Here is a 24,034-nt window from a genome sequence, read left to right as displayed (position 1 = left end):
CCACAGACGTTTCCTTCGTTTCGTGGTGGGCCCCCTTCACTACCAATTTGCAGTCCTCCCATTTGGCCTTTCTACGGCCCCGAGGGTATTTACAAAATGCATGGCAGTCGTTGTGGCACATCTTCGGCGCAGTCGTATCCACGTGTTCCCTTACCTAGACGATTGGTTAATTCGGGGCACGTCGGAACTGCAAGTTTGCAGCCACGTCCGCGTGATCACCGGCCTGTTTGCTACCTTGGGCCTCATGATCAACATGGACAAGTCCACCCTGATCCCCACGCAGAGGGTGGAGTTCATCGGGGCCGTCCTGGACGCCACCGTGGCCAGGGCTCTTCTGCCGTTGCCGAGGTTCCAGGCATTGTCGGCGATCGTTCAACGACTGCGGGCAGCCCCCTTGACATCAGTACGGACATGTCTAACCCTGTTAGGCCACATGGCAGCATGCACGTTTGTGACCGGTTATGCTCGGCTCCGCATGAGGCCCCTCCAGTTGTGGCTCATCGAACATTACCGGCCGGCAAGGCAGCCGCTAGACATGCTGATCACAATCCCCCAGGGGGTGTTAGATTCTCTCGACTGGTGGCTGGACCAGTCCGTAGTGTGTGCGGGGCTCCCTTTCCACCCACCTCAGCCCTCGGTGTCCCTGACAACGGATGCCTCAGATCTCGGCTGGGGGGCCCACCTGGGAACCCTGAGAACGCAGGGCCTGTGGTCCCCGCAGGAGGTGAGGTTGCACATCAACATGCGGGAGTTGAGAGCGGTCCGCCTTGCTTGTCAAACGTTCTGTCACCAGCTTCGAGGTCGTTGTGTCGCGGTGTTTACCGACAACACGACGACCATGTACTATATCAACAAGCAGGGCGGCACCAGATCCTCTCCCCTATGTCACGAGGCGATGCGACTCTGGGACTTTTGTGTAGCCCACTCCATTCACCTCACGGCTTCCTTCCTCCCCGGAGTACGGAACACGCTGGCGGATCGCCTGAGCAGATCCTTCCTATCGCACGAGTGGTCCCTTCGCCCGGACGTCGCCCTCTCCATCTTCCAGAGGTGGGGTTATCCCCGTGTGGACCTCTTCGCGTCCGGGGGGAACAAGAAGTGTCAGGCGTTCTGCTCCTTTCAGGGCAGGGAGCCCGGGTCTATAGCGGATGCCTTCCTTATTCCGTGGACGACCCACTTGTACTACGCGTTTCCCCCGTTTCCTCTGGTCCACAGGGTCCTTCTGAAGGTGCGCAGGGACAGGGCTCGCATGATCATGGTAGCCCCGGCGTGGCCCAGGCAACATTGGTACCCAATGCTGCTGGACCTGGCCATAGCCGACCCAGTTCCCCTGCCCCTTCACCCGGACCTGATTACCCAGGAGCACGGGACTCTCTGTCACCCGGACCTGCAGTCGCTGCACCTAGCGGCGTGGTTCCTGCGTGGCTGACCGGTTCTGAACTGCGCTGCTCCACACCGGTACGGGAGGTGCTTTTGGGCAGCAGGAAGCCTTCCACGAGAGCGACATACTCGGCCAAGTGGAAGCGTTTCTCCTGTTGGTGCATGGAGAAAGGTCTCCGCCCTATGGAAGTTTCGGTGGCCAATATCTTAGACTACGTTTGGTCCCTCAAACAACAGGGTCTGGCGATATCGTCGTTGCGGGTCCACCTGGCAGCTATCTCCACCTTTCACCCGGGTGGGGATGGTCGCTCCGTTTTTTCTCACCCGACGGTGTCTAGATTTCTTAAGGGGCTGGAACGTTTATACCCTAACGTCCGACTCCCTGCTCCAACCTGGGATCTTAACCTGGTGTTGTCTCGGCTCATGGGGCCCCCCTTTGAGCCGTTAGCTACTTGCTCCCTACTTTATCTCTCTTGGAAGACTGCCTTTTTAGTAGCTATCACCTCAGCTAGGTGGGTGTCGGAACTCCGGGCTCTTGTGGTAGACCCCCCGTATACAGTCTTCCACAAAGATAAGGTGCAGCTGAGGCCACACCCTGCCTTTGTCCCCAAGGTAGTCTCGACCTTCCACATCAACCAAGAGATATTCCTTCTGGTTTTTTTCCCGAAACCTCACTCTTCAGGCAGGGAGCAGCAGCTCCACTCGCTTGATGTCCGTAGGGCTCTCGCGTTCTATGTGGAGAGGACCAAACCCTTCCGCAAATCCCCCCAGCTTTTCGTGGCGGTAGCGGACCGCATGAAGGGGCTTCCTATCTCCTCCCAGAGGTTATCCTCATGGGTAACGTCCTGTATCAGGACCTGCTATGACTTGGCCCACGTCCCTACGGGCCGTGTGACTGCGCATTCTACCAGGGCGCAGGCGTCGTCGCTGGCTTTCCTCGCCCGTGTGCCCATCCAGGAAATCTGTCGGGCAGCGACCTGGTCATCGGTCCACACCTTTGCTTCCCACTACGCCCTGGTCCAGCAGTCAAGAGAGGACGCGGCCTTCGGATCTGCAGTGCTCCATGCCGCGACTTCTCACTCCGACTCCACCGCCTAGGTATGGCTTGGGATTCACCTAACTGGAATGGATGTGAGCAATCACTCGAAGAAGAAAAGACGGTTACTCACCTTTGTAACTGTTGTTCTTCGAGATGTGTTGCTCACATCCATTCCACACCCGCCCTCCTTCCCCACTGTCGGAGTAGCCGGCAAGAAGGAACTGAGGAGCGGGTGGGCCGTCAGGGGTATATATCGAGCGCCATGGCGGCGCCACTCCAGGGGGCGACCTGCCAGCCCACTGGAGTTGCTAGGGTAAAAAGTTTCCGACGAACGTGCACGCGCGGCGTGCACACCTAACTGGAATGGATGTGAGCAACACATCTCGAAGAACAACAGTTACAAAGGTGAGTAACCGTCTTTTTTCATGATATTTACCCAGAAGGTGGCAGGTAATATATCCTTGGACAACTAATAACTCACTGATCATTAACATTATTGCACGATGTGTGTATGGTAAATCCACAAAGGACTTTATAAATATATGGCGAAAATATGTGACTAAAATGTGTTTAAACCAGGCATCTTGAGGGAGAGTTGATAAACAGGTTTTCTTCAGGCAAAGGAAAGAGGCCGACACCTCTACCCAAATGTGGCCAAATTCAGTGGACTATTCGAAGGTGCGGGAAGAGAATATTTGCATTGTAAAGCTCACCCGCAGGGAGGAAGACAGCATGGAGGCTACACCAGTCAGCACAGAAAGGGAGCTTTGTCTAGGCTTGCTTGTCAAAGAATACTTTTCCAAGGTTTACTAGCCTGTGAAAAGAAAGGGGAGAGAACCCCATAATTATTCCTTACTGGGGAGATAAGAGGCCAGGGCTCTTGTTCATCTGAGAAAAGTGGATCCTTCAACCAAGGGGGTTGAAGTCTCTGAAAACTGAATATAGATGAGAAATCTGCTTAGACAAAGACTGTAACTGGCTGAAATTAAATTCTTGTCTTAGAAGTGTATGTTTACCATTGTTTGCTGGCAGTCCTTTCTATCTTTATTCTTGGTATCCCTTCATCCTACATCCTCTCTTATTAAACATATTTGTTCCACATTTACTATAAACCAGTTCAGTGCTGTGACTGAAATTGTTAAGTCCTGTTCAGTTAGGAAGCTGCTGTCCGTGTTTCTTTAAAGGAACAGCGAACTTAATAACTTCCATGAGTGACCCAGGAGGAGGCTGGACACTGCAGGGAAGTGTCTCTGGAGATCTTGAGACTTGGGGGTCACAGTTTATTACCTGAAGACAAGGTTTGGCCTGGCAGAGTACTGAAAAGTGTGCTGGCAAGGCAGACGAGCTGGTGTGTCAGGGATGTTTCCAGAGCCCAGGGTCCAGCCTGAACCCGAATGTCTGTGTTGCAATTTTATAGCCCCTTTTAAAGCCCCATAGCCCAAGCTCCGCTGATTTGGGCCAGCCCCAGCTGTGCCAGGGGTCTTCTATCACAGTGTAGATGTACCCAGTAACTCTCGTTTCTGGGAACCTCAGCAGAGCATCACGCTGGCAGAAGGTTTGGGGGGAATCACGCTGCAAAAAGGAACTGGGTGGGGGAAGCCAGGGGATAACCTGTATGCTGGCCTGCTGGCTCTCTGTGTCAGGGCTGTGAGCCATACCAGCATAGCATTTCACAGCACCCAGAGTAACCGGGCAGGTGGCGACATGGCTCCTTACAGGTCTGGCTTGACCTCCACAAAACATCAGAGCTGGATCCTGTGTGCTCGGCTCAGATGTGGGCCACTTCAAGTCAAGTGCGGTAGAAAACTCTGAACATTTTTACAAAAGGGAAAAAATCTCCAAATGTAGGGCTCAGTTGAGACGTTAGTAAGAGACAGCATGTGGCTGCATCTCCCCAGAAGCAACCCCGGGCATTCGTTGTACCTCTTCTCTATATGGTAACTGTAGTACCCTGTCACTATGGCATCTGTCTGCTTGATTATGGACCAAGGTTGTTTTTCAGCCAGGATTTCCCCAGGATGTCGTTCTGGACAAACACTGCTAGAAATGTCCTTTCTGCTGTAGTTCACAGGAGACATCTAAGCACCATGTGCTTGTTTTTCCTCTGCCCGCAGTATATTCCGATGCCGGTGCTGTATGGTGTCTTTCTCTACATGGGAGTTGCCTCTCTGAATGGCATTCAGGTAAGAATTTAATCTGTACTACTGAGCTTGTTCCCTTCATGTGCTGCTACCATGTTCCCAATCCCCATCTTTATTCTCCTCATCTGTTTACACAACTACAGTAAAACTGAATCATCTATTGCTCCTACTAATGAGTTGACTGCATAAGAAACTGAATGGACCCACAGGCAACCCCCTGTATAGGTGAAGGCGGAATTGAGTCCTTCCAATTGCTAGAGAATCTGTGGTCAAGGGGAGGCTCAGAGCACTGAGAATAAATGGGATACATTTCTTGAGACCTCTGTCTGTCTTAGAGTTTGGTACTGTGGCCCATCAGCATAGGATCTGAGTGTTTTCCACATAAAGAAGATTGGCCGTAAGAGAATTTCAGGGAATCTCTGGATCTTTGCCCTTTCTCAGTTATAGAAAGCTCTGCCTGGGGAAGAGGGAGAAGGCAGTGGTTGATGCTATGAACGTCATTCTGCTTATGGTGGAAAAGCTTTCTCAAATCCCTCTTCCCTTCCGGTGCATAATCTATCCCTCCCCATCAGCTGCAGACAGGCCTTGCATTGGGAAACTGACACGCAACTTGGAGCCCAAGTGAAGGTCCTACAAGGTGCAGGGAGAATTACTCATCCAGACACATGGTTTATTGCCTGACTGATTAAGGGCTGTTCCTGGAAAGGAGAGGTTGAAATTTAATCAGGCCATATTTGAAATTACTAAAACGTTAAGCCTGTAAAGAGCCTTTGGATCAGCACCAAAATTGGTCATTCTGGGAACATTCAGTGAGCGCTGCTGGATTTAGCTGGCAGTGGATGCAGCAAAGCCCTTCATGGGAATCTCGCCTGCTTGCTTCACTCTGAGCTCTGCAGGGTGGTGTCCAAACACAAACATCCCAGCTCTTGTGGTGCCCAGATACTACAGTGATGAAGGTTGGATGGATAGAAGTGAGGTTGGGTCAGTTGGACAGGAGCTGCCCTCCAGATATGTGACACACAGCAATTTCTTAAATGACAACCAGGATTTTTTGACATCCAATTCATGTTAACCCTAAGGATAATTTTAGTTTAAACAAAGTGGGACAGAGTTTATTCCTTGTGTAATGTCACTGACTGTAATGGTGTTACCGGAAAGGAATTTGGCCCACTGAGTCTTAATCACTTTGTTTTGTTGGTTTTTTGAAGTGAAGGTTAAAGCTATATTTAAGCTAAAATTAGGCTCCAGGTTAATATGGTCTGAACGTCAGAAACTATTTTAAGGCGATGCCGTAGCTTTAGCTCCCGGGAGCATAAATCCGAACTGAAGAGTTTGTTTGTGGAAACCACAGATGAGTATTAGCACTGCACAAACAAGGAAAGATCATTTTCCTGGATGATGCTTTATATGATTAGAACATAGGATTTCCAGAGCAGATCCTGCTCCTGTCTCTAGCTGTGACCAATACCAGAGGCTTCAGAGGAAGATAACCCCCCCCCCCCACAACTCCTACCCAGTAATTAACTTGCCCAGGCATACAGCGATACGTTTGGCAGGGAGGTAGATGGGGGCTGGAATTCCTTCCTGACCTCTAGTGACAATCAGTATATGCCCAAGAAGCATGAAGTCCAATTACCCAGTCTTAACATGTGCAACCACAAACTGGATTGCAATGACCCTCTTCAGTTGAGAGAGTACTGTGTAAAAGATACAAAGAGTTGATCTAGTTCAGAAGGCGTTATCTGGGGGAAGTTTTCTGGCCTGTGTAATGCAGGAGGTCAGACTAGCTGATCACAATGGTCCCTTCTGGCCTTGAAATCTGTGTAGCAGCCCATTGGACTAGAGCTGAAGTCCTCATTCAGGCAAATCTCCCATTGGACTTAGTGGGACGTTGGCCTAATTTTGGGCCAAGTGAGGACCATTCTGAGCCAAAACCTTCAGCAGATGTCCGTGCAGCACTCTCCTTTCCAGCCAGCATGGAGCACTTGACAGTTGCTCATTTCAGAACCAAGCCTGACTCAGCCTTTACTCAGGAGATGGCAAATAACGTGCTGCTTTTCCTTGGCAGTTCTGGGACCGCTGCAAGCTCTTCCTGATGCCAGCCAAGCACCAGCCTGACTACGCCTTCCTTCGCCACGTGCCCCTGCGGCGGATCCACCTCTTCACCCTGGTGCAGATCATCTGCCTAGCCATCCTCTGGATCCTGAAGTCCACTGTGGCGGCTATCATCTTCCCTGTGATGGTAGGGCCTCCTCGCTCACTCAGGAGTTCCTTGGAACAGACGATGTGGGGAGGGGGTGAGCAGCTGGGGTCCCCATGCAGTCCCCTCTGCCCCATCCCCAACAGGGATACAACCACTGATCTTCCTGGGCTTTGTCTGTATTTGTAGAGACCAGAGCCTTAAGACAGCAGGTCTGGTTTTCTGAGTGTCAAAAGCCTTCTATCAGCTGATCTTCCTGGCTTCCCTCTAGTTCAGCCTTTCACCGTATCCTTGAGTTAGAACTAAAGAGACTAGGTCGTCCTCCTGGGATGCTGTCAGCACTCCACGAAGTGACCAGTACTAGCAGGTGCCTTCTCCAAAGATGAAAGGAGGTGTCAGTCTGGGGTTTGACATCTCTTGAATCCCTCGTTTGAGTCACTTCAGCCCTTCTGATGCAGCTCCATTCAGTTCCATAAAGTTTCCCGCATGGGGAGTGTTTCGTGTCACAAGCCGGTTCTCTGTGGGGCTGTCAAGGTTCCATAGCGCATCCTGAGAGGACAGCAGCTGTTCTTGGTGCCCTCAGCCAGAAGCTCCTTTCCCCCTTCTCTGTTCTGCAGTGGTCGGCCCCGCAACTGCCCCTCCCCCACTGTGTTTCGTCATTGTAGCGCAATTCGGAGTCTGGCCTGCTTTCTTCAATGGAATCTAGTCTCGAATCTGGATCTGCTCTGTCCACGTTGGCAGCGGTTGTTTAAATCTCTCTTCCTTCCCCCCTCCCTTAGATTTTAGCCTTAATCTTAGTGAGGAAAATGCTGGATTTCGTCTTTTCCCAACACGACCTGGCCTGGATTGATAACATCATCCCCGAGAGGGAGAAGAAGAAGGAAGACGACAAGAAGAAGAAGAAGAAAGGCAACAAAGGGGAAGAGGAGAGTGAGGATGAGGTGTGTCCATGCTCGGGGGGAGCAGCAAGGGGCTTACAGTCCATTAGTGTTGTAGATGTTCAGGGATGTTAATGTCACTCACCTGTTCCAGGGCTCAGATAAGGCTATTAGGAGTATTCCATCTGCACTGCAGTTCTGCTCTGAAAAATAGCTCTGTCCAAACGATATCATGAGGGTCCATGTTTGTCGTGCCTTAGTTTCCCTATCTGTAAAATGGAGAGAACAGTACAGACCTCCTTTGTAAAGCACTTTAAGATCTACTCATGAAAGGTGCTTGAGAAGAGCACACACACACCCCCAGCCCAGAGCCCCCTCCAGCACTCCAAACCTCTCATTTCTGGCCTCACCCCAAGCCCCTGCCCCAGCCCGGAGTCCCTGCCCTCATCCCCTCCTGCACCCCAGCCCCCGACCCACCCCGGTAAAAACGAGTGAGGGAGAGTGGGGAAGAGCAGGCGATAGAGTGGAGGCGGGGGGGTTGGAGTGAGCAAGGGTGGGTCCTCAGGGAAGGGGTGGAGTAGGGGGTGGGGCAAGGATGTTCAGTTTTGTGCAATTAGAAAATTAGTTCCAAGTCCCTCCAAATGTTATTGCAGAGTTACAATAAACAACCTCCAGGCTTAGAAAATCCATTAGCCCCACGATGAGGATACATGCAGAACATCTGTTAGCACTAATGACAGTCTTGCACATGTCTCAAGGGATGTCTAGAGCCCTTTGTTGTTCCACAGTAACTAAGTCTACTTGCTGCAGGCTGCTGCATGTAAGAGAGACATTCTGTCACCTGAGTAATAAAAGCATGTGGCCAAAACGCCAACATTAACCTTGGGTACTGAATGCATACAAACCCCTCCAACTACACTGCCCCATAAAAGGGAGAGTCACAAAGGGCAGTACGTACCCAGCTTCCACCCAAGGTCCCATTTGTGGCTGCCCCTCAGCACGTTTGGGAAGGTTCCAGAAAGCACTGAGGCATGTGCTTAAGTCCTTTTGACTTCAATGGGACTTAAGCGCTGTCTCGAATAGGGACCTTGGCAAGCAGTTTTGGGATAAAGGATGATTTCAAATATGTTTTGAATGCTGTGGTCAGTTTTGGTCACCTCATCCTCAAAAGACCTAGCAACCAAAATGATTAGAAGCCTCAAGGGAAGGACTTTGGTTGGGCAGGAGACTCGAGAGGCTAGGATAAAGCAATCAAAAACAACACACTTAAAATGAATAGAAAGACATACTTTGTTAATTCAACACATAATTAACCTGTGGAACTCACCTCTGCAGGGTAGTATTGAGTGTCTCAGTAAGGATCAAAAGAGGAGGCATTTATATGACTAAAACTAGCAGTGACAGTTATACTCCTAGCTTAGGTAAAAGTCACAAGGGCCATTAGGGCTTATGCTTTTGGGCATAAATTGATTGCCAAACTCCTTGCGTTTTTTGTTAAGTATCTGGATAAAGTTTTGTAGACACACCTGAGCTTTACAAACTCTGTGGTTTATTTCCCCATTGATTCTACCTATGTAGTCTCCCCTTGCAGTTTGAATTAGACACAATGGTTCTCTTCACTGCCTGTCTTAAACTGATGCATAGCATTCATTGTTAAAGAGCTGCCATATTGCCCCTTCCTCCTCCCAGAGCTGGCTGCATTTTAGTGAAGGGTGACTTCTGTCTGTAGGAGAATCTCATTTATCCAAATACCTCTGACCTAGAAATCTTGCCTATTCTAATCTTAGTTATGTCCACTTATGTGAATTATTTACCAAGTAATGTAACTCTCTCATCCAATCTCCTTGTTTAGCCAGATATTTCGGATGTCCCCAAACCATTTCAGATAAACGGCTTTACTGTAGTTTATGTGGGATACTTTAGCATGAATGGTGTTAGAAATGTAAGCTATTGTTATGCGCAGGCAACATATTACCCTGATTAATGTTAATTGGTGTTACTGATGCTGATCTTTCCACCATGCAGATAGATACATAGATGTCTAGGATGGGATTTTCAATGGGAACTGGGTACCCAATCCTTTAGACTCCTTTGAAAATCCTGGCCTTCTGCCATATGCATGAGACTGATCCATTTAATGCAGAAGGGCATCTGTATTTTCATCAGCATGAGTATGTTTTCAGACATGCTAACCCCAGACATGTCTGTATGAATCAATGTATTCACTGGCTCTTCCCACTTTTTTCCCAGCCTCGGTTCCCAACTCCCTCAGTTATAAAGATCCCAATGGAACCCGTCCAATCAGACCCCCAAAACGGTATCCATTGCATTACCAGTAAGTACAGTGCTTAGGTTCTAACGTTATTACCACTTACTAATCCTCAACAACTTGGTCTATTCTGTGACTAATCAAAGTAACCCGCTGCAGGTGCTTGGCTTGTTTTGAAGCTGTAGATATGTGTAGATAAGAGATCCGCAAACAGGCTTGAGGAAAAGAACACACATGGATCCTTCAGCTGCTTTTTAGATCCAAACTTGATTTTAAAATTGTTTTGCTGCCTGAAAACTCCACATTCTGGCTTAGGAATGCCAGAAACCGCTCACATGAACCTGTTCCTCTGGGGTTACCAGCCCACAGGCAGATCAAGAACCAGGAACTCCGTAGTACTAATCTTGGCTCTCCTACTGACGTGCTGCCTGCCTTTGGGCAAGTAACTTTACCATAGTGATGGGTGCGTTTCTCAGAACCTGGATGGAGAATGAACCTTCTTATGCCTATTTCCCCATATGTAAATATGCAGAGGATAATACGTTAGCTCCCCCACGGCAGGGGTGGGGGATAAGAATTTTGTTAGTTAATGGGTGTAAAGTGTGGCACAAAGTTCACTGGCGAAGTGGAAAGTGCTGATTCCTGTTGTTAAAGATTAAAAAATGCCAGATGGTTTGGGATTCAGGAGACCTGGGTTCTAGCCTTTGCTTCAGTACCATCTCCTTGTGGGACGACAGGCAAGTGACCAGCAGTCAAAGGGGCCTCTGATTTTGCCTGCTCAACTTCGGGCACCTTGGCCATGATTTTCAGGAGTGTTAGGCACGTGCCGAGCTCTGCTGGAACTGTGGGTGCTCAGCACCTGAAATGACAGGTCTTTTGGGGGAAACGTTCATTCTGTCTTCTCTGGGCCTGAGCCCTCTGCCATTGCAGCCTGGTACAGGAAGCAGTGACAGCCCAGGATAATCATTAACCAAATTTGTGCACATTAGACGTTGGATTCCTGTGCATTTGTCGGATTAAAGGTGACTCCCTTGCATTCTTGAAAGATAGTTGTGCTAATAGCCCTCCCCCTCTGCCATCTCTCCTGTCCCAGGCTACTGCACGTCAGAGGGATGCCCGAGTCCTTCAGTAAAACGTTATCTTGTCACTTTGGTAAAGGGATGGCTTATTTGAAATGTGCCTTTTTCTGAGGGAGACTGGTGGAGAACCAATGCTTGCTTCTGATTGTTCCCAAGTCCCGCTCCACTCCAGGCCCCTGAAAGGTCCAACCTCTGCAATGCTGGTAACTGCGTCCGTCTCTCTTGTATGTTAGTGGGCCGGAGGCGCAGCGCTTGCATCCAGTTACTAGCAGTGCTGGTGAGGGGAAGGGCTGGGCCAAAATTCAATGAGCCAGATTCAGAGGTGGAGTCTGAGGACTTAAAGCTGGCAAACTTTACTGTGTGGTCTCCTCAGTGTGTGATCTAAACCATCTTCCACTCCCCCTCTTAGAATCCCTCAGGTTCAGTGAGCAAGATCCAGATGTGGTGATGTCTGGGGAGCATTAAGTTGTCCATCGACATGTCTGACTGTCCCAGTTGGTGCAGGCTGCACACTGAGGGGCGCAGCAGAAGGCGTAAGATACACCAGCTCTAAATTCAGTTACTGTCCTCACTTTGGCCCCTCATGTCCATCTGATCCACCTTATCCCATGAGAGTCCCCTGCAGTCAGCCATGTGGAGGCTGAACTTCTTAGAACCGATAAATTATTCCACATGGTGTATCCTGACACAAGGGCTGTCTCAGCTTTTGCTGGGATATTAGGGAAAGGCCTTTACTTCTCCTGGAAGAGACAGAAATGGTCAGCGTTCACGTCTGGTTCTCTGTAGCTGTCGTTGTTCCTTCTCTGTCTTTCCTCATGGTTGCTCTTTGGGACAATCTCTTATGGGGTTTCAGAAGGACTAAAGTACTTAAGGACACAACTCCCAATGGGATTTGGGCACCTCTTTGCCTTAGGCTGCTTTGAAAACCCTGAAAATAACATTTAATCCTTGGTTGGAAGGTGAATTGGGACTTGCCATTGTCAACAACTAATGCAGACTCCAGGCTTTATCCAAATGGCACCCCATTTATGGCTTCCGGTTCATATTTAGATGGAGATTCAGGATATTTATTGTCTCTCTAAATAGTCTTGTTTCCAGTGAGCCTGGAGTCTCCCAAGTCCATTCTCCAAGAATGAAACTCCTTTCAGGATCAATCCTCTAACCCATTGTCCTTCAAGGGTCACTGAGACAAGTGGCCTCCATTTTTGTTGCAAGCCTTGTAGAGACAAATTCTACTGATCAGTGGGTTGGCAATAGGAGACACAGGGCCTTTCGGCTTGTGGAAACAGGTTTGAAGCCAGCCTGGCTAGACTGTGATGCAGAGTTGATACTATGTGAGGGGTGTTTTGTTGCCTATAAAAGAGAAGCTAAGAGTCTAGTTCTGTTCCCAGTAGATAGAGGCCAGCATCATCATTGGCACTAGCTTACTGGTGGCAATCTCAGCAGGAAGGCCAGCGATTGAATTGTGATGTGCACTGAACTTCCCGTCCCTTTTGTCTGATAAACATGCCTTTCCTTCATGGTCCTCCATCAAGAGGATCCCAGCAACCCTGAACTTGGGAGCAGTTTGCATCTGGATTGAAAGGTTGAACCTCAGGCCAACAGAGTGTCGACTTTGTGGCTAGCTGGTGGATTTATTTTTCCTGTTTGTGAGGAAACCAATGCCAATTCTTTGAGCAGAATCCTGTTCCCATTGCAGTTAGGGAGAGTTTCACCACTGATTTCAATGGAATCAAGATTTTTCCCCAAAGAATAAGTACTTATGTAATTTAGGAGCCTAGCTTCCATCGACTTTCAGTGCAATTTAAGCTCCTAACTTCAAAAGCACTTTTGAAAATGGCTCCTAAGTCACTTAGACACTTTTGAAAATTGCACCCTTTGACCCTACATTTACTAACTCACAGAAATTAGCTCCTTTTTGCTTTTTCTCTAGTTTTTTATTATTTGCCCAAAGTTAAAGGTCTTTGAGTTTCTGAGCCCCCACAATTCCCACTGAAATCTGTGGGTGCTAGAGGAGCTCAGCAACATTTTACTTGGGTTCCTAAATCCTTATTTAGGCACCTAACTTGAGGCTCCCAGGCTTGAAAAAGTGGGTTTTGACATTTAAAAGGAAAACCTAGTCAAAGACCACACGAGAGGTAAAAGCAGCAGATTTGTGTAGCCAGGTCTTCCCTTTTGCAGCAATTAGGGGATGATTTCTAAAGATGCAGAAGCACCTCGACGTTCAGTGGAGAGTTGGATGCTTAACTCTCATTTGTGCCTTTGATGCTCCCTCCCCTTTGTTGCCGTATTCATTTAAAAATGCAGCATTTACGACGAGTTTTTTTTCTCCCACCAATTAGTGGGTGGAGAGAGATGACCATGCAAGTTCACTGAACTTCATGGTTGAGGTCTCGGAGCTACTGGAGGTTCCACAGGGCTCAAACCTGGATGGCCCCAGCTGTGCAGTGCAGGGCCAGCCTCTTCCCTCTAACTAGGATGGTCTTGGGGGATTTTTGGTTTTTGTTTTGTTCCTTCCTCACCCTGAAATGGTTTCATATGCATCTGTGTTTCCCTTCAGGAAAGAGGTCCTCCAGTTGGAGCTTTGCGTTCTGATTCTTCTCCTAATGGTTCAGACTTGGATCGCAGGTAAATGACATTTAACAGGCTCATCATCCCTCCCCAGTTCTAAACCCTGCCCCCAAACCTGTTGGAGTCAGGCATCTCCATGGGTGTGAACGCCAGGGAGGAATCAGAATTGGTTCGGGCAACAGGAGAGGGTCTAGTTAGGAGCAACACGGTGAAGTGAAGGGAGGGAAAATGCAGGCTTATCTAGGGGAAGAAAAATTCTAACCCTGGGCTCTGTGGGTGGAATTCACCCTTGTGCAGAGGGGGCCAGCACAAGCCCATCAGCCACTTAAATCACAACGGTTTAAACGGGGCATCAGGCCTGTGCTTGCCTTCTGCAAAGGGGTGATTTATGAGTGTGTCTCTGTTGCAATCCCGGGGTATGACTGCAGTTTGAGCAGACATATCTGAGCCAGCTTGAATTTAGCTAGTTCGGATACCAGAGCAGTGAAACAGCAGCAGCACAGACTGTACAAGCCCATCTGGAACCCTGGATAACTCCTCAAGCAGCCAGAAGCTCCGCTGCTCCAGTACCCAAGCAAGCTAGATTAAAGCTAGCTTGGGTATGTCTACACAAGCTGCAAAAACTCCCCATCATTGCTGAGAGAACATACCTGAAAGGGTATAAATCTCCTCTCAAGGGCAGGGGTGTCACCCCCTTGCTTGAGAGATTTAAAACAAAGCTAGGTAAAAGCACTGTCTTACTTGCTGTAGGAAGCACTGCAACGGCCAGCAGATCAGGCTAGAAAATAGACTGTCTTTGAAGATCTGTGATTCTCTCCAGCCTCTTCTACTGTGGCCCCGTACCATGGCTGATGGTGCTCGAATGAGCCAACGCACTGCTACAGTCTATTGGAGAAATGATGTCTCAGTTCAGTTATGGGGTTGGATAGCATCTCTTGGTAACAGAGTAGGAAATAAAAGACCCTAGGTCCCCTGAATCATACAATCACTTGTAACCAGACCAAGCGTATGATGCAAACTGACAAAAGCCACAGTGGAGGTTGACTCAGTCTCTGGTTCAAATCCAGCATAGGTTGTTGCTGTCTGCTGGCCCCGTGGTGTCTGTACTGGCAGAGCTGGGAGATCTCAGTCTAATTTGAAAACTGTCAAGAGAATTGACATGAGCTGATCCCTTCACTGGTAGAGAAACCAAGGACTGAGCTTCCTCCCTCTCTTGCCTAGTGAGTCCTTCCTGCTGGAGGATTCTCTGCAGCTAGAGGTCTTCAAACCACAATTTGAAGACTTCAATAACTCGGACATAGGTTAGGGGTTTGTTATAGAAGTGGATGGGTAGGGTTCTGTGGCCTGCTTTGTGCAGGAGGTCAGACTAGATGATCATATTGATCCCTTCTGACCCTAAAGTCTATGAGTCTATAAGGGTGAGAAAAGCTTGCCAGTGCTACCCTTGTTCTCCAGATAAAAAGAGGACTTCAGTCTCCAGCGCTGTGACCCGCCCACCAGTCCCTGCTGTTTCTTTTTTTGTCCCTATGATCTGTTGATTTCTAGGTTCTGGCCCCCTTCCTCAGTGAAGGGAGCAGGGCCTTCCTTTGCCTCAATTGACTCTGCCCACCAATCCCAGTTATCAAATAGGCTGATGTGTACCCAGCAGCATGAAATTCGTGATGCCCACAAAGAAAACGGAGATGGATGTTTCTGTGTGTACTGCATGTGTAGTACCAGCTGTCGGGGTCTTCTTTCTGTGTACAGGGCCTTGCAGTCTTTTCCCATTAGTGTGACAATATTTGGATGTCGTGACTTACAGAAATAGGTAAGCAGAGGTTAAACTTCCAAATGGGGGTCAGTGTGAGTTAAAGATCAGACCTCAGTCTTGCATTCAGATTTTTCTGGCTTGTAGCTTTTGTGCTGCACCATTCCAGATATATGTCATTAGCTAGGTTCCGAAACACAATGAGTCCGATTCAGCCCTAGTGTAAAGCCAGTGAGTCTGTTTGGAAACATGACATCTTAAAGATCAGCTAGAACTTTTATTCAAAGGGACGCTGTCATGTTAAGTTGCTCTCATTGTTTTGGACTTTGTGAAAACGGAGCCTTTATTAAACAAAAAGGCTGGTACAAATGTTCCCATTGTTGTGTTTTTGTGTGTTGTTGGTTTTTTTTATTTTAATTCTAATGGAAAGTAGGCTTTTTAAAGCAAATCAGGATCCCCCTTGTATCACTAAAGATTGCAGCATTGGATTTGATGCATGAGATTCTGAAGGTGAAATTGATCAGAATCTGATTGTTAGCAAAAATGAAATTGATCGGTGTGTCTTCATTATCCCAAATGAGAGACACGCAACAAGTAAAGGGTGCAAATTAGACTATTTTTTCTTTCTGATTTCATAATCAAGGTCTCATTTGTAACATAAGTATGGACATTTGTTGGATTTTTTTTCTAATTAAACACTGGTTTCTTTTAACCTCATTAGAGAGAGTGAAGTGATGCTATTCGCCCTGATTCAAGCCAAGTTTTCTTTAGCTTTGGGAAAACAGAGACATGAGCGGTCTTCACCGTTTTGCCAGCCAAGGTGGAAAATATTTTCAGCCCCCTCCTGCCTTCCACCACTTTCCTCAGCGGATGAACAAAAATTAAAACCAGTCAGTGAGTAACATAATAGTTTGGCAGCCACGCCCACCCTCTAGAACTGGGCCTGAATAGGGATATGTCTGTGCCATACCTAAATTGCACTGCTGTCTAGATGTTATTGTTTATAACACAAAGTGGCCACTAGGGGGCAGCAGTTAGGCTTTACTAAGAACATAATCCTGGAAAATGTATCCCAGCTTCACATTTTACATTGGTGCAGCACATTTTCACTAGAGGTTTGCAGATACACCTGTGCAAAACCAAAAAAACAAACAAAAAAAACCCATTGTAAATAGTTGCACTGACTGGTGCAGATGAGAAGAGAATTGGCCCTTATCTCGAGAAGTTATTGCATTGCCAGACAGATTCCAAACAGCCTGGTCATTTAAGTCACAGCTATTAAAGGTCATAAAGTTTAATGCCAGAAAAGATCACCAGATCATCTAGTCTGTCCTCCTGCATATCACAGGTCACCAGTACCGCATCCACACACCATTCATTACACTATTCATAAACCCTGACACTATCAAAACATGGGGGGGCCCAACCTTGATCTGTAGCACCTCCTGCTATGTCAGTCCACTCCTGGGATTTCTCCCCCCTACCCCGAGCTCTGCCAGTACACCACAGTCCTAACTCATGGAATCCCCTGCTGTTCCAGCTCAGGACTCCCCTGCTATTCCAATCCTCTAAGGTTTTGTTATTGCTATGGCATGTTAGATCATAGCAGACCACGGTGCCATAGCAGATCTCATCATTCAGAGAAAGGAATGGGCAGAAGGGAAAGCCCAATTATAATGCACCTGATAGGTTGCACAATGCTGCACATAATGGAAAAAATGTCCTTCCTGCTCCTTGCTGTGCTGAGCACTGACCTCTGACACAGCAAATTTCCCAGGCTGTCTGTATATCTGGCACATGCAAGTAATATGGTATTTCTGCATCCCCCTTGTCATGCAATGTGTCTCCGCTTTCCAAAGTGGCACATGGAGAACTAAGCCCCATTGGTGCACTCTGCTCTCCCTGCAGCTAACACTTCACTGGCAACTCTGCAAATGTGTCTAATCAGATGGTGTTTTAGTGGGATGGGCAAAGGTCAAAAGGCCTAGAGGTCAGGTCAGATACTGGGCCGAATTATCCAGAGCTCAGCAAACTTTGGCAGGAACTCTTGCTGGAGAGAACTTTCACTTGTGAAAATTCTAGTATCTCCACTTCCCTGTTGGGCCAGAAATACCCCAGGAAGACACTTTGCCCTCTGGTAGTTTAACACAGCTGGGCCCAGAATGAACCCTGTCAAAGCAACAGCAAGTAGCTCAGATGCTATGGTGTAAATACCTAGGGCACTAATGCTATGAATGCCTGTAGATAGTTGTATAAATACCTGGAGAGATGATTGGCTGTGCAAGACAGAGCAGATGGCTAGTAGACTGTGTGAAAATGCCTAGAAAGGAATAAGAAAAGTTTTTAAGCTTGTTTTATTAAGTACCATTTTTTTTCCATCTTCAAATGAGGTGTGATCTGAGTATAAGGTGAAGGTTTGTTCATATTTTCCTTCAACTCTGTAGTGTGGTACAGTAGACCTGTCTAGGAGAAATGGACTGGAATAACAAAAGGGAAAGTTTAGACTGAATACCAAGAAAGAGCTTCCCAGCAGTGAGACGTGGAATCTTCTCCAGAGGGTAGAGGGCAGTGCACTAGGAAATGGGCCGTAGGCAATAACTGTGCATTGATGAAGGGGATGGACCAGCTTGTCATTGGGTTTGATCCTTCCTTTGGTGGCAGTTTGGAGTTTGCAAGATTTAGCTCTAAATTCTTAGGAATCCTGGCTCCAATCCTTCCTTTCGAAGAACTTTAATGCTTAGTGCTACATGCGGCAACCATCCAGCTGGATTTTGGGAGCTCATTTTGGGAAGACCATCCGCTTACTTAACTAAATAACTTGTGTCCCGCTTTGAATTCATTAGATTTTTGAACCTCCGGTTCTCTTGTGTCTTTTTCTGTCTTTCTTACTCCTGCTTCACGTGAAGGTTTTTACCCTGATACTGAAGCCCTTTCACTTCAGAGCACCCTCATCGGCATAATAGCAGTACTGCCAGCCCCTGGCTTTTGAAATTATGAATTGGCCTAAAAAACATGAGATTTTTTTAAAAATAATTTTGGGTTTGTTTTTCTTTCTACTTTTAAGAGTCTTTAGGGTTCATGTTTTCTTGTTTTTCTCCTCAGCCATGAGCACTAGAAACTTTCTATTTTTAATGAAAGCTGAGCTTCTCACCTAATCACATGATTCCAGGAGCTGGGTCTTTAAGGAAAACATCAGGTATCCAAGACTTGTAATAAAATCATGAGAGTTGGCAACACAAATAGAAAGAGATGGGCCTGAGCTGCAACATTCAGGTCCAGATCCGCCAAAATTCAGAGCCTGGGTTTTGGCTGGGCCTACAATAAATATGGCGGGCCATTCATAGAGTTTGGATCTACACTTCCCCAGGACTGTTTTGCCCTGGTGCAGGTGTTGACTGGCTGTGTAACAGGCTAAGATGCTACTCTGCAAGTATTAGATGCAGTGGCTGTGCATGAGTGTAAGCTGAACGGTGTGATTCTTACAGTCTGACATTTCTAGCACCCCAAAGCTAGTACACACCTCTGTAGTGCATTGGTCATCTGGCATTCCGATGTATAGTGAGGAGTGATAGCCAGAGTTTCTAGGCCTGATGATTCATGAGAGATCGTACCATGAAATGTTTACTGATGTCTTGGCTTTTTTTTTTTTTGAGGGGTGGGGTGTGCGGGGGTGTCTAATCCATTTACCAGTCAGGCCACGATGCTTTCAGCACCGCAGTCTCTCCTGGCATCTGGGGCTTTGGTTTGGGGTCAGTTCTAGTACTCTGATTCATGTGCACATGCCTGGTTGACATTTGCACCCAATGAGACGCGTTTGTATTGTCTCCACTTCGTGTGCCCTGTCTAGATACTGAGGTTTTGTTCACTGTGATGGAATTTCTCCAGCCAAAGGGATTTGCATTGTTGATTGTCTAGTGCATACGAAAGCTTAAAGCTTGTTGTTCTAGGGTGGGAGTTTGAAAGGTAGCTACATGACTTAGGAGCATAAGTCCCATTGACCGTAGCGCCTCTACGCCTTAGTTTAGCCCTCTGTATATTGGAGATACTGGCCTTTCTGTGAGGTGTGTTTGTGAAAATGTTGGCTTAATTTTCAGAAGTGCCCAATCATTGTGGAAGCCTTCATTTTTGGGTCCCAGCCTGAAACACGCAGGACTTCATTGGCATTGTCAATTTCACGGTCATAGGATTTTAAAAATCATAAGTGTCATTATTTCAGATATTTATATCTGAAATTTCAGGGTGGTGTAATTGTCGGGGTCCTGACCCAAAAAGAAGTTGGGGGAGGCAGGGGTTGCAAGGTTATCCTTGCTTCTGCTGTCAGAGCTGGGTGCCAGAGAGTGGCAGCTGCTGGCTGGGAGCCCAGTTCTGAAGGCAGAGCTGCTACCAGCCACAGCGTAGAAGGATGGCCTGGTATGGTATTGCCAACCTAACTAACTTATGTGCTCCTGCCTTCAGAGCTGGGCCATTGGTCAGCAGTCGCTGCTTTCTGGCCACCCAGCTATGAAGGCAGCGCAGCAGTAAGGGTGGCAATACTGCAGCACCCCTAAAATAACCTTGTGACCCCCTGAAACTCCTTTTTGGGGTCAGGACCCCCAATTTGAGGAACGCTGATCTCTGCCATATAATCTGTATGGAACAGGGTAAAAGCACACAAAAGACCAGATTTCACAGTCCGTGATGTGCTTTTCATGGCCATGAATGTGGTAGAGAATCAATAGCCCTTGAAATTCTGATCGTATTCAGTTTAACATCCTTACAATTAGATGTGTATATCATTTTTGAACAGCTTGCCAACATTGTGTCTCATCATATCCTATAGCTGAGAGTTCCACAGATTAACACATGGGAACAGCATTTCCTTCTTTCTTATTAGATTTCTGTCCTTTGATTCTGCCTCCCAAGCTCAGAAAACATGGAGCTCCTCAGGGGGTGTTTTGAAAAAGATTTGAACATGAAGAATTAATAGACGGGACTCTTCATCTTTTAAAGTACTTTACAAACTAATTCTCTCAAGACCTCTGTGAGGCAAGTGTTCTGTGTAGTAGAGCTGGGTCCAGGCTGCACAGTCGGACATCTGGATCCAGGTTTCCCCACAAGCTCCTTGTTATACAGCTGGGGAAAATGAACCACGAAGAACATGTCCAAAAGTCTAGGTAGCCAGTGTCAGAGGTGGGACTAGATCTCAAGACTTCCTCCCCTCCCACTCCGTTAAATAAAGACTATGGCTTTAACCCAGCCTCATGGATTGTAACCCCTTTGTTGTGCCTTCTACCCTTCCAGTATTACGCTTCACCTGAAGATTTCCTGCCCATCATCTCCTGCGTTTAACTACTCCCGAAACCCTCTCTGCGCTGTGCCCCAGGTGAAGATAGAGATGGAGTCGGACTATGAAGACAGTGACACAGAAAAGCACCCTCGGGACATGGGCAGCGAGACCACGCTGTAGTCCCACACTGCCCTTCCTTTGTGATGATATATAAATAAGAAAATTGGGCATATTTTTCTATGTGACAGACTAAGGAGATCATAGGTCCCTGGGACCCATTTCTCCATTAGCTTTTAGCAGAATAAATTAGAACTGCTGTGGAATTCCACCCCATTCAGTTGGGCCAAGAAACCACTGCCAGCTTCAGAGCAATGCCAGGAATGTGGAAAGGGTACTTTGACTCTGGTCCCTGCAGTAATAGGGGATATTAGACCCTGGGCAGTTGCTGCCATTTCAGTGACGACTCTGAAAATAGCAGGGCCACCTTCCTTCAGCATCTGGACCCTGACATCACCAGCATTGGAGAGTCGCACCCTTTCCAGTGCAAGCTTCAACTCCACCGTTCTCTTGTAGTCTGTGTCCCTATTAGCATTAGTTGGCCCAGGGGCATTCACAGATAAGATGAGCACCACCCTACCCAATGTTTGAGCAGTAATCTGTGACATTCCATGGCAGGGGAGGGAGGATTTCAGGACTGTAAACTGTAGTTTATTGTATGTTTTACACACCATATGCAGCAAACAATGCACACCCCAGAAAAGTATACAAAACAGGGCTAAGAAGAATTCCCTTTTTGGGAAGTTATGGAATGTTTTCGAATCAAAGTGGAAAATGTCCCTGGCTGCTGTTTTAAAGGGCTGTGGCTATATTTTTAAACTGCTTCTGTCCTGCAGGAAGGGAGGGTGTTTGCCACTGGGTAACACAGAGTTCCTATAGAATTCACTCTCTGGGGCTAGGAGCAATTTTAAAAGGGTTAGACTTGTAAACTCAGTCACTTCCCACCCTCCCATACTCACCCCTCTCTCTGCTGAAGTTATAATAATACTGTTCTAAGATGACTTAGTCCATGTAACGCCTATTGTTAATGGAGAAACTTGTAAGAGGTTGACACACACACAAACCAGCTGTTGTCCAGGCCAGTCAGGCTGAAATAGAAAGTCCTGCAGGTAACCATTACAGGGGCGATGGCAATGACGGTCTAGCTTTTACTTGGCAGCATGTTCTACACCAGCAACAATCTTCCTTGAAAGGACCATCCATTTTTGCTCAACCCAGCCACATACAAATAACTGTCTGGAAGGTAAGAAGCACTTTGGGCTGTGAAATGTTTGGTTAATCCTAGGGTTAAAGATGGAAGAGCCCTAACTGAGCTAATCCATTCCCTTCCAGCACAGGCGTTCTCTAAACAGGAGTGGAGAAATCCACAGCCTGCGGTATTTTTATGATACATGCTAGAGACAGCTAGACAATAGAACTTCCTGCTCTGCCAGCACAGGCCCCTGCCACTGGAGCAAAAGAGGGATTCTCTGTTAGAACAAGTCCTGTGACAGTTGAGCAGTTCTGATTCCATACACTAGCCAGGCAGTAGCAACAGCAGTCCTGCTCGAAAGTGACGTACAGGCCCTTGTCAGTTAACATTAATTCCTCATTAGAATGAATGTTTGAGAGCTGTCAGACTGGATTGCTGGCCTTTCCCCTCCACTAGGTTACAGCTCAGTTAGTTAACTGTGGGGATGAAACCAAAGGACTTGTGTTGGAATTAGAAGGTTCCATAACTTGGGTGAAAGGAAAATGTCTGTTACTTTGCCTCCATGTAAGTGAAAAGTAGGGTGTTGGCTAGAGGCAAATTGTGTCTAAGGAGGGCAGTGATAAAACTGGCACAACTAGACCTGTATAACAGTTGGGTTGATATACTTCCCAGTTTATTCAGGGGAGGAAGGCTACTGGGCTCAGAAGTTTTCTGCAGCTATAGATTTTAGTGCAACTTCACCCTAATCTCATTCTTGGTTAAGTCAGATGACTTGAAACATTTCAGGTTTTTTCTTTTAATTCAAATCATAAGGTGCAGCCTTTGGCAGTAGTCCCTTGAGTGCTGGTTACAGATAAATTTTTTTCAAGGGAAGCCCTTTAAGAGCCAGTTCTACTTTTGATTTTCAGCCTCCCCCCCATGCTTTCAAAAACATTAAGAGGCAGGAAATTCAGTTGTTATATAAATTCAAAATAACCTCAGTCTGTATTTGCACCAGAGTTTAGTACACAGGACTTTAGCTTGTATCTTTATACAAAAGACCTCGACCCTTCAAGTAGGGCATCTTCCTTACCATCACTTTTGCCAGCCCTTGTTTCCTCTACAATTGCCCCTCCTGTTAACATGGTTCTTGCACATAACTGCCACATGGTATGAGCCTGCTTTGAACTGACTTTTAGACATGAGTGGGTCTGCTCTCAGAGGCCTGATACTAGTTAATCCTTTCAAACTGGCAGCTGGATGCACTGTTGCAACGGTTAACATGTTACTGTACCTACTCACTCATTATTGCACTTCTCAGAAAGGAAAGCAACATAAGAACCTGTCTAAAACTTGATTCTTTATTTTTTTTTTAGCAAAAATGCAATTGTAAGCTAAGTTCAGAAAGAAATGGGGAAAAATCAGCCATTTAAGATTGCTGCAAAGAGCAAGCCCTCAGTGCTTTATTATAAATTCCACTTGTGTGCATCTTTAAGAGCAGGCTTCAAGGTTTTTTTTAAGGATACAGGAGCCCTGTTTCTGACAAAGTCTACTCTACCGGGGGGGAGGGAGGGGGTCTGGAATGCTGGTTAAATATTGCAAGTGCTTTGAACCTTAGAATGAAACAGATGCTGGTTCTTTGTAAATATTTAAGAGAAGTCAAACGAAAGAAAACTTGAATTCAGTTCCCTATTTATAGTATTTTCTAGCTTGAGTACCCAGCAAGACTGTTTTTGAATGTGAGATTAATAAAACAGTATTACTCTAGTTGACAGTTAAGTGAGACAATTTTTTACATGTAAGGTAAAAGCTATTCTAACTTGAAGGTGGTTCTGTATATTTTCTAGTTTATTTTTTGTATCAGTCTTGTCTGTGGTAGCTAAAGCATGATAGGCTTACAATCTTACTTTTTACAAGTTTAATCTACTTTATGCAATATGTCCGTTCAGTTTCAACATAAAGCACACTGAAAAGGCTTTGTTAACTCAGCTAAGTGGTCATGTAGCACACAACAAATATGCTTGACTTTTAAATCAAGGAAGCTCTGAAGTACAGTATCAGTTTTAATTAAATCCATGCCATGTTCAATGTCACAGGCTGCATATACAAAAAATTGTAAACAAAGTAATTGAAAGAGTACCAGACTTGCAGCCTACTTGCTACTACATACAGTAGCTATTTTACATTTCATTAACAACCCAATAAATCTCATTAAATTCTCTTCACTTTATAGTGT

General features: G+C 46.8%; 1 protein-coding gene across 1 annotated transcript in view; it reads left to right on the top strand.

Annotated features, from left to right (window-relative positions):
* The window catches only part of SLC4A5 (solute carrier family 4 member 5), a 172,147-nt gene extending 149,948 nt beyond the window's left edge, over positions 1–22,199 (top strand). Inside the window, exons 21-25 of the mRNA XM_050939747.1 lie at positions 4,534–4,602; positions 6,629–6,802; positions 7,540–7,701; positions 13,547–13,614; positions 20,585–22,199. Of these exons, the coding sequence (XP_050795704.1) occupies positions 4,534–4,602; positions 6,629–6,802; positions 7,540–7,701; positions 13,547–13,614; positions 20,585–20,750 (639 nt within the window). The 3' untranslated portion in view covers positions 20,751–22,199. The remainder of the gene's footprint in view (positions 1–4,533; positions 4,603–6,628; positions 6,803–7,539; positions 7,702–13,546; positions 13,615–20,584) is intronic.
* Positions 22,200–24,034: the final 1,835 nt, after the last annotated feature.

The sequence above is a fragment of the Gopherus flavomarginatus genome, chromosome 2, assembly GCF_025201925.1.
Source record: "Gopherus flavomarginatus isolate rGopFla2 chromosome 2, rGopFla2.mat.asm, whole genome shotgun sequence".
In the NCBI taxonomy this organism is placed as follows: Eukaryota; Metazoa; Chordata; order Testudines; family Testudinidae; genus Gopherus; species Gopherus flavomarginatus.
The sequence above is the reverse complement of the archived record's forward strand: the minus strand, read 5'-3'. Positions and strand labels throughout refer to the sequence as shown.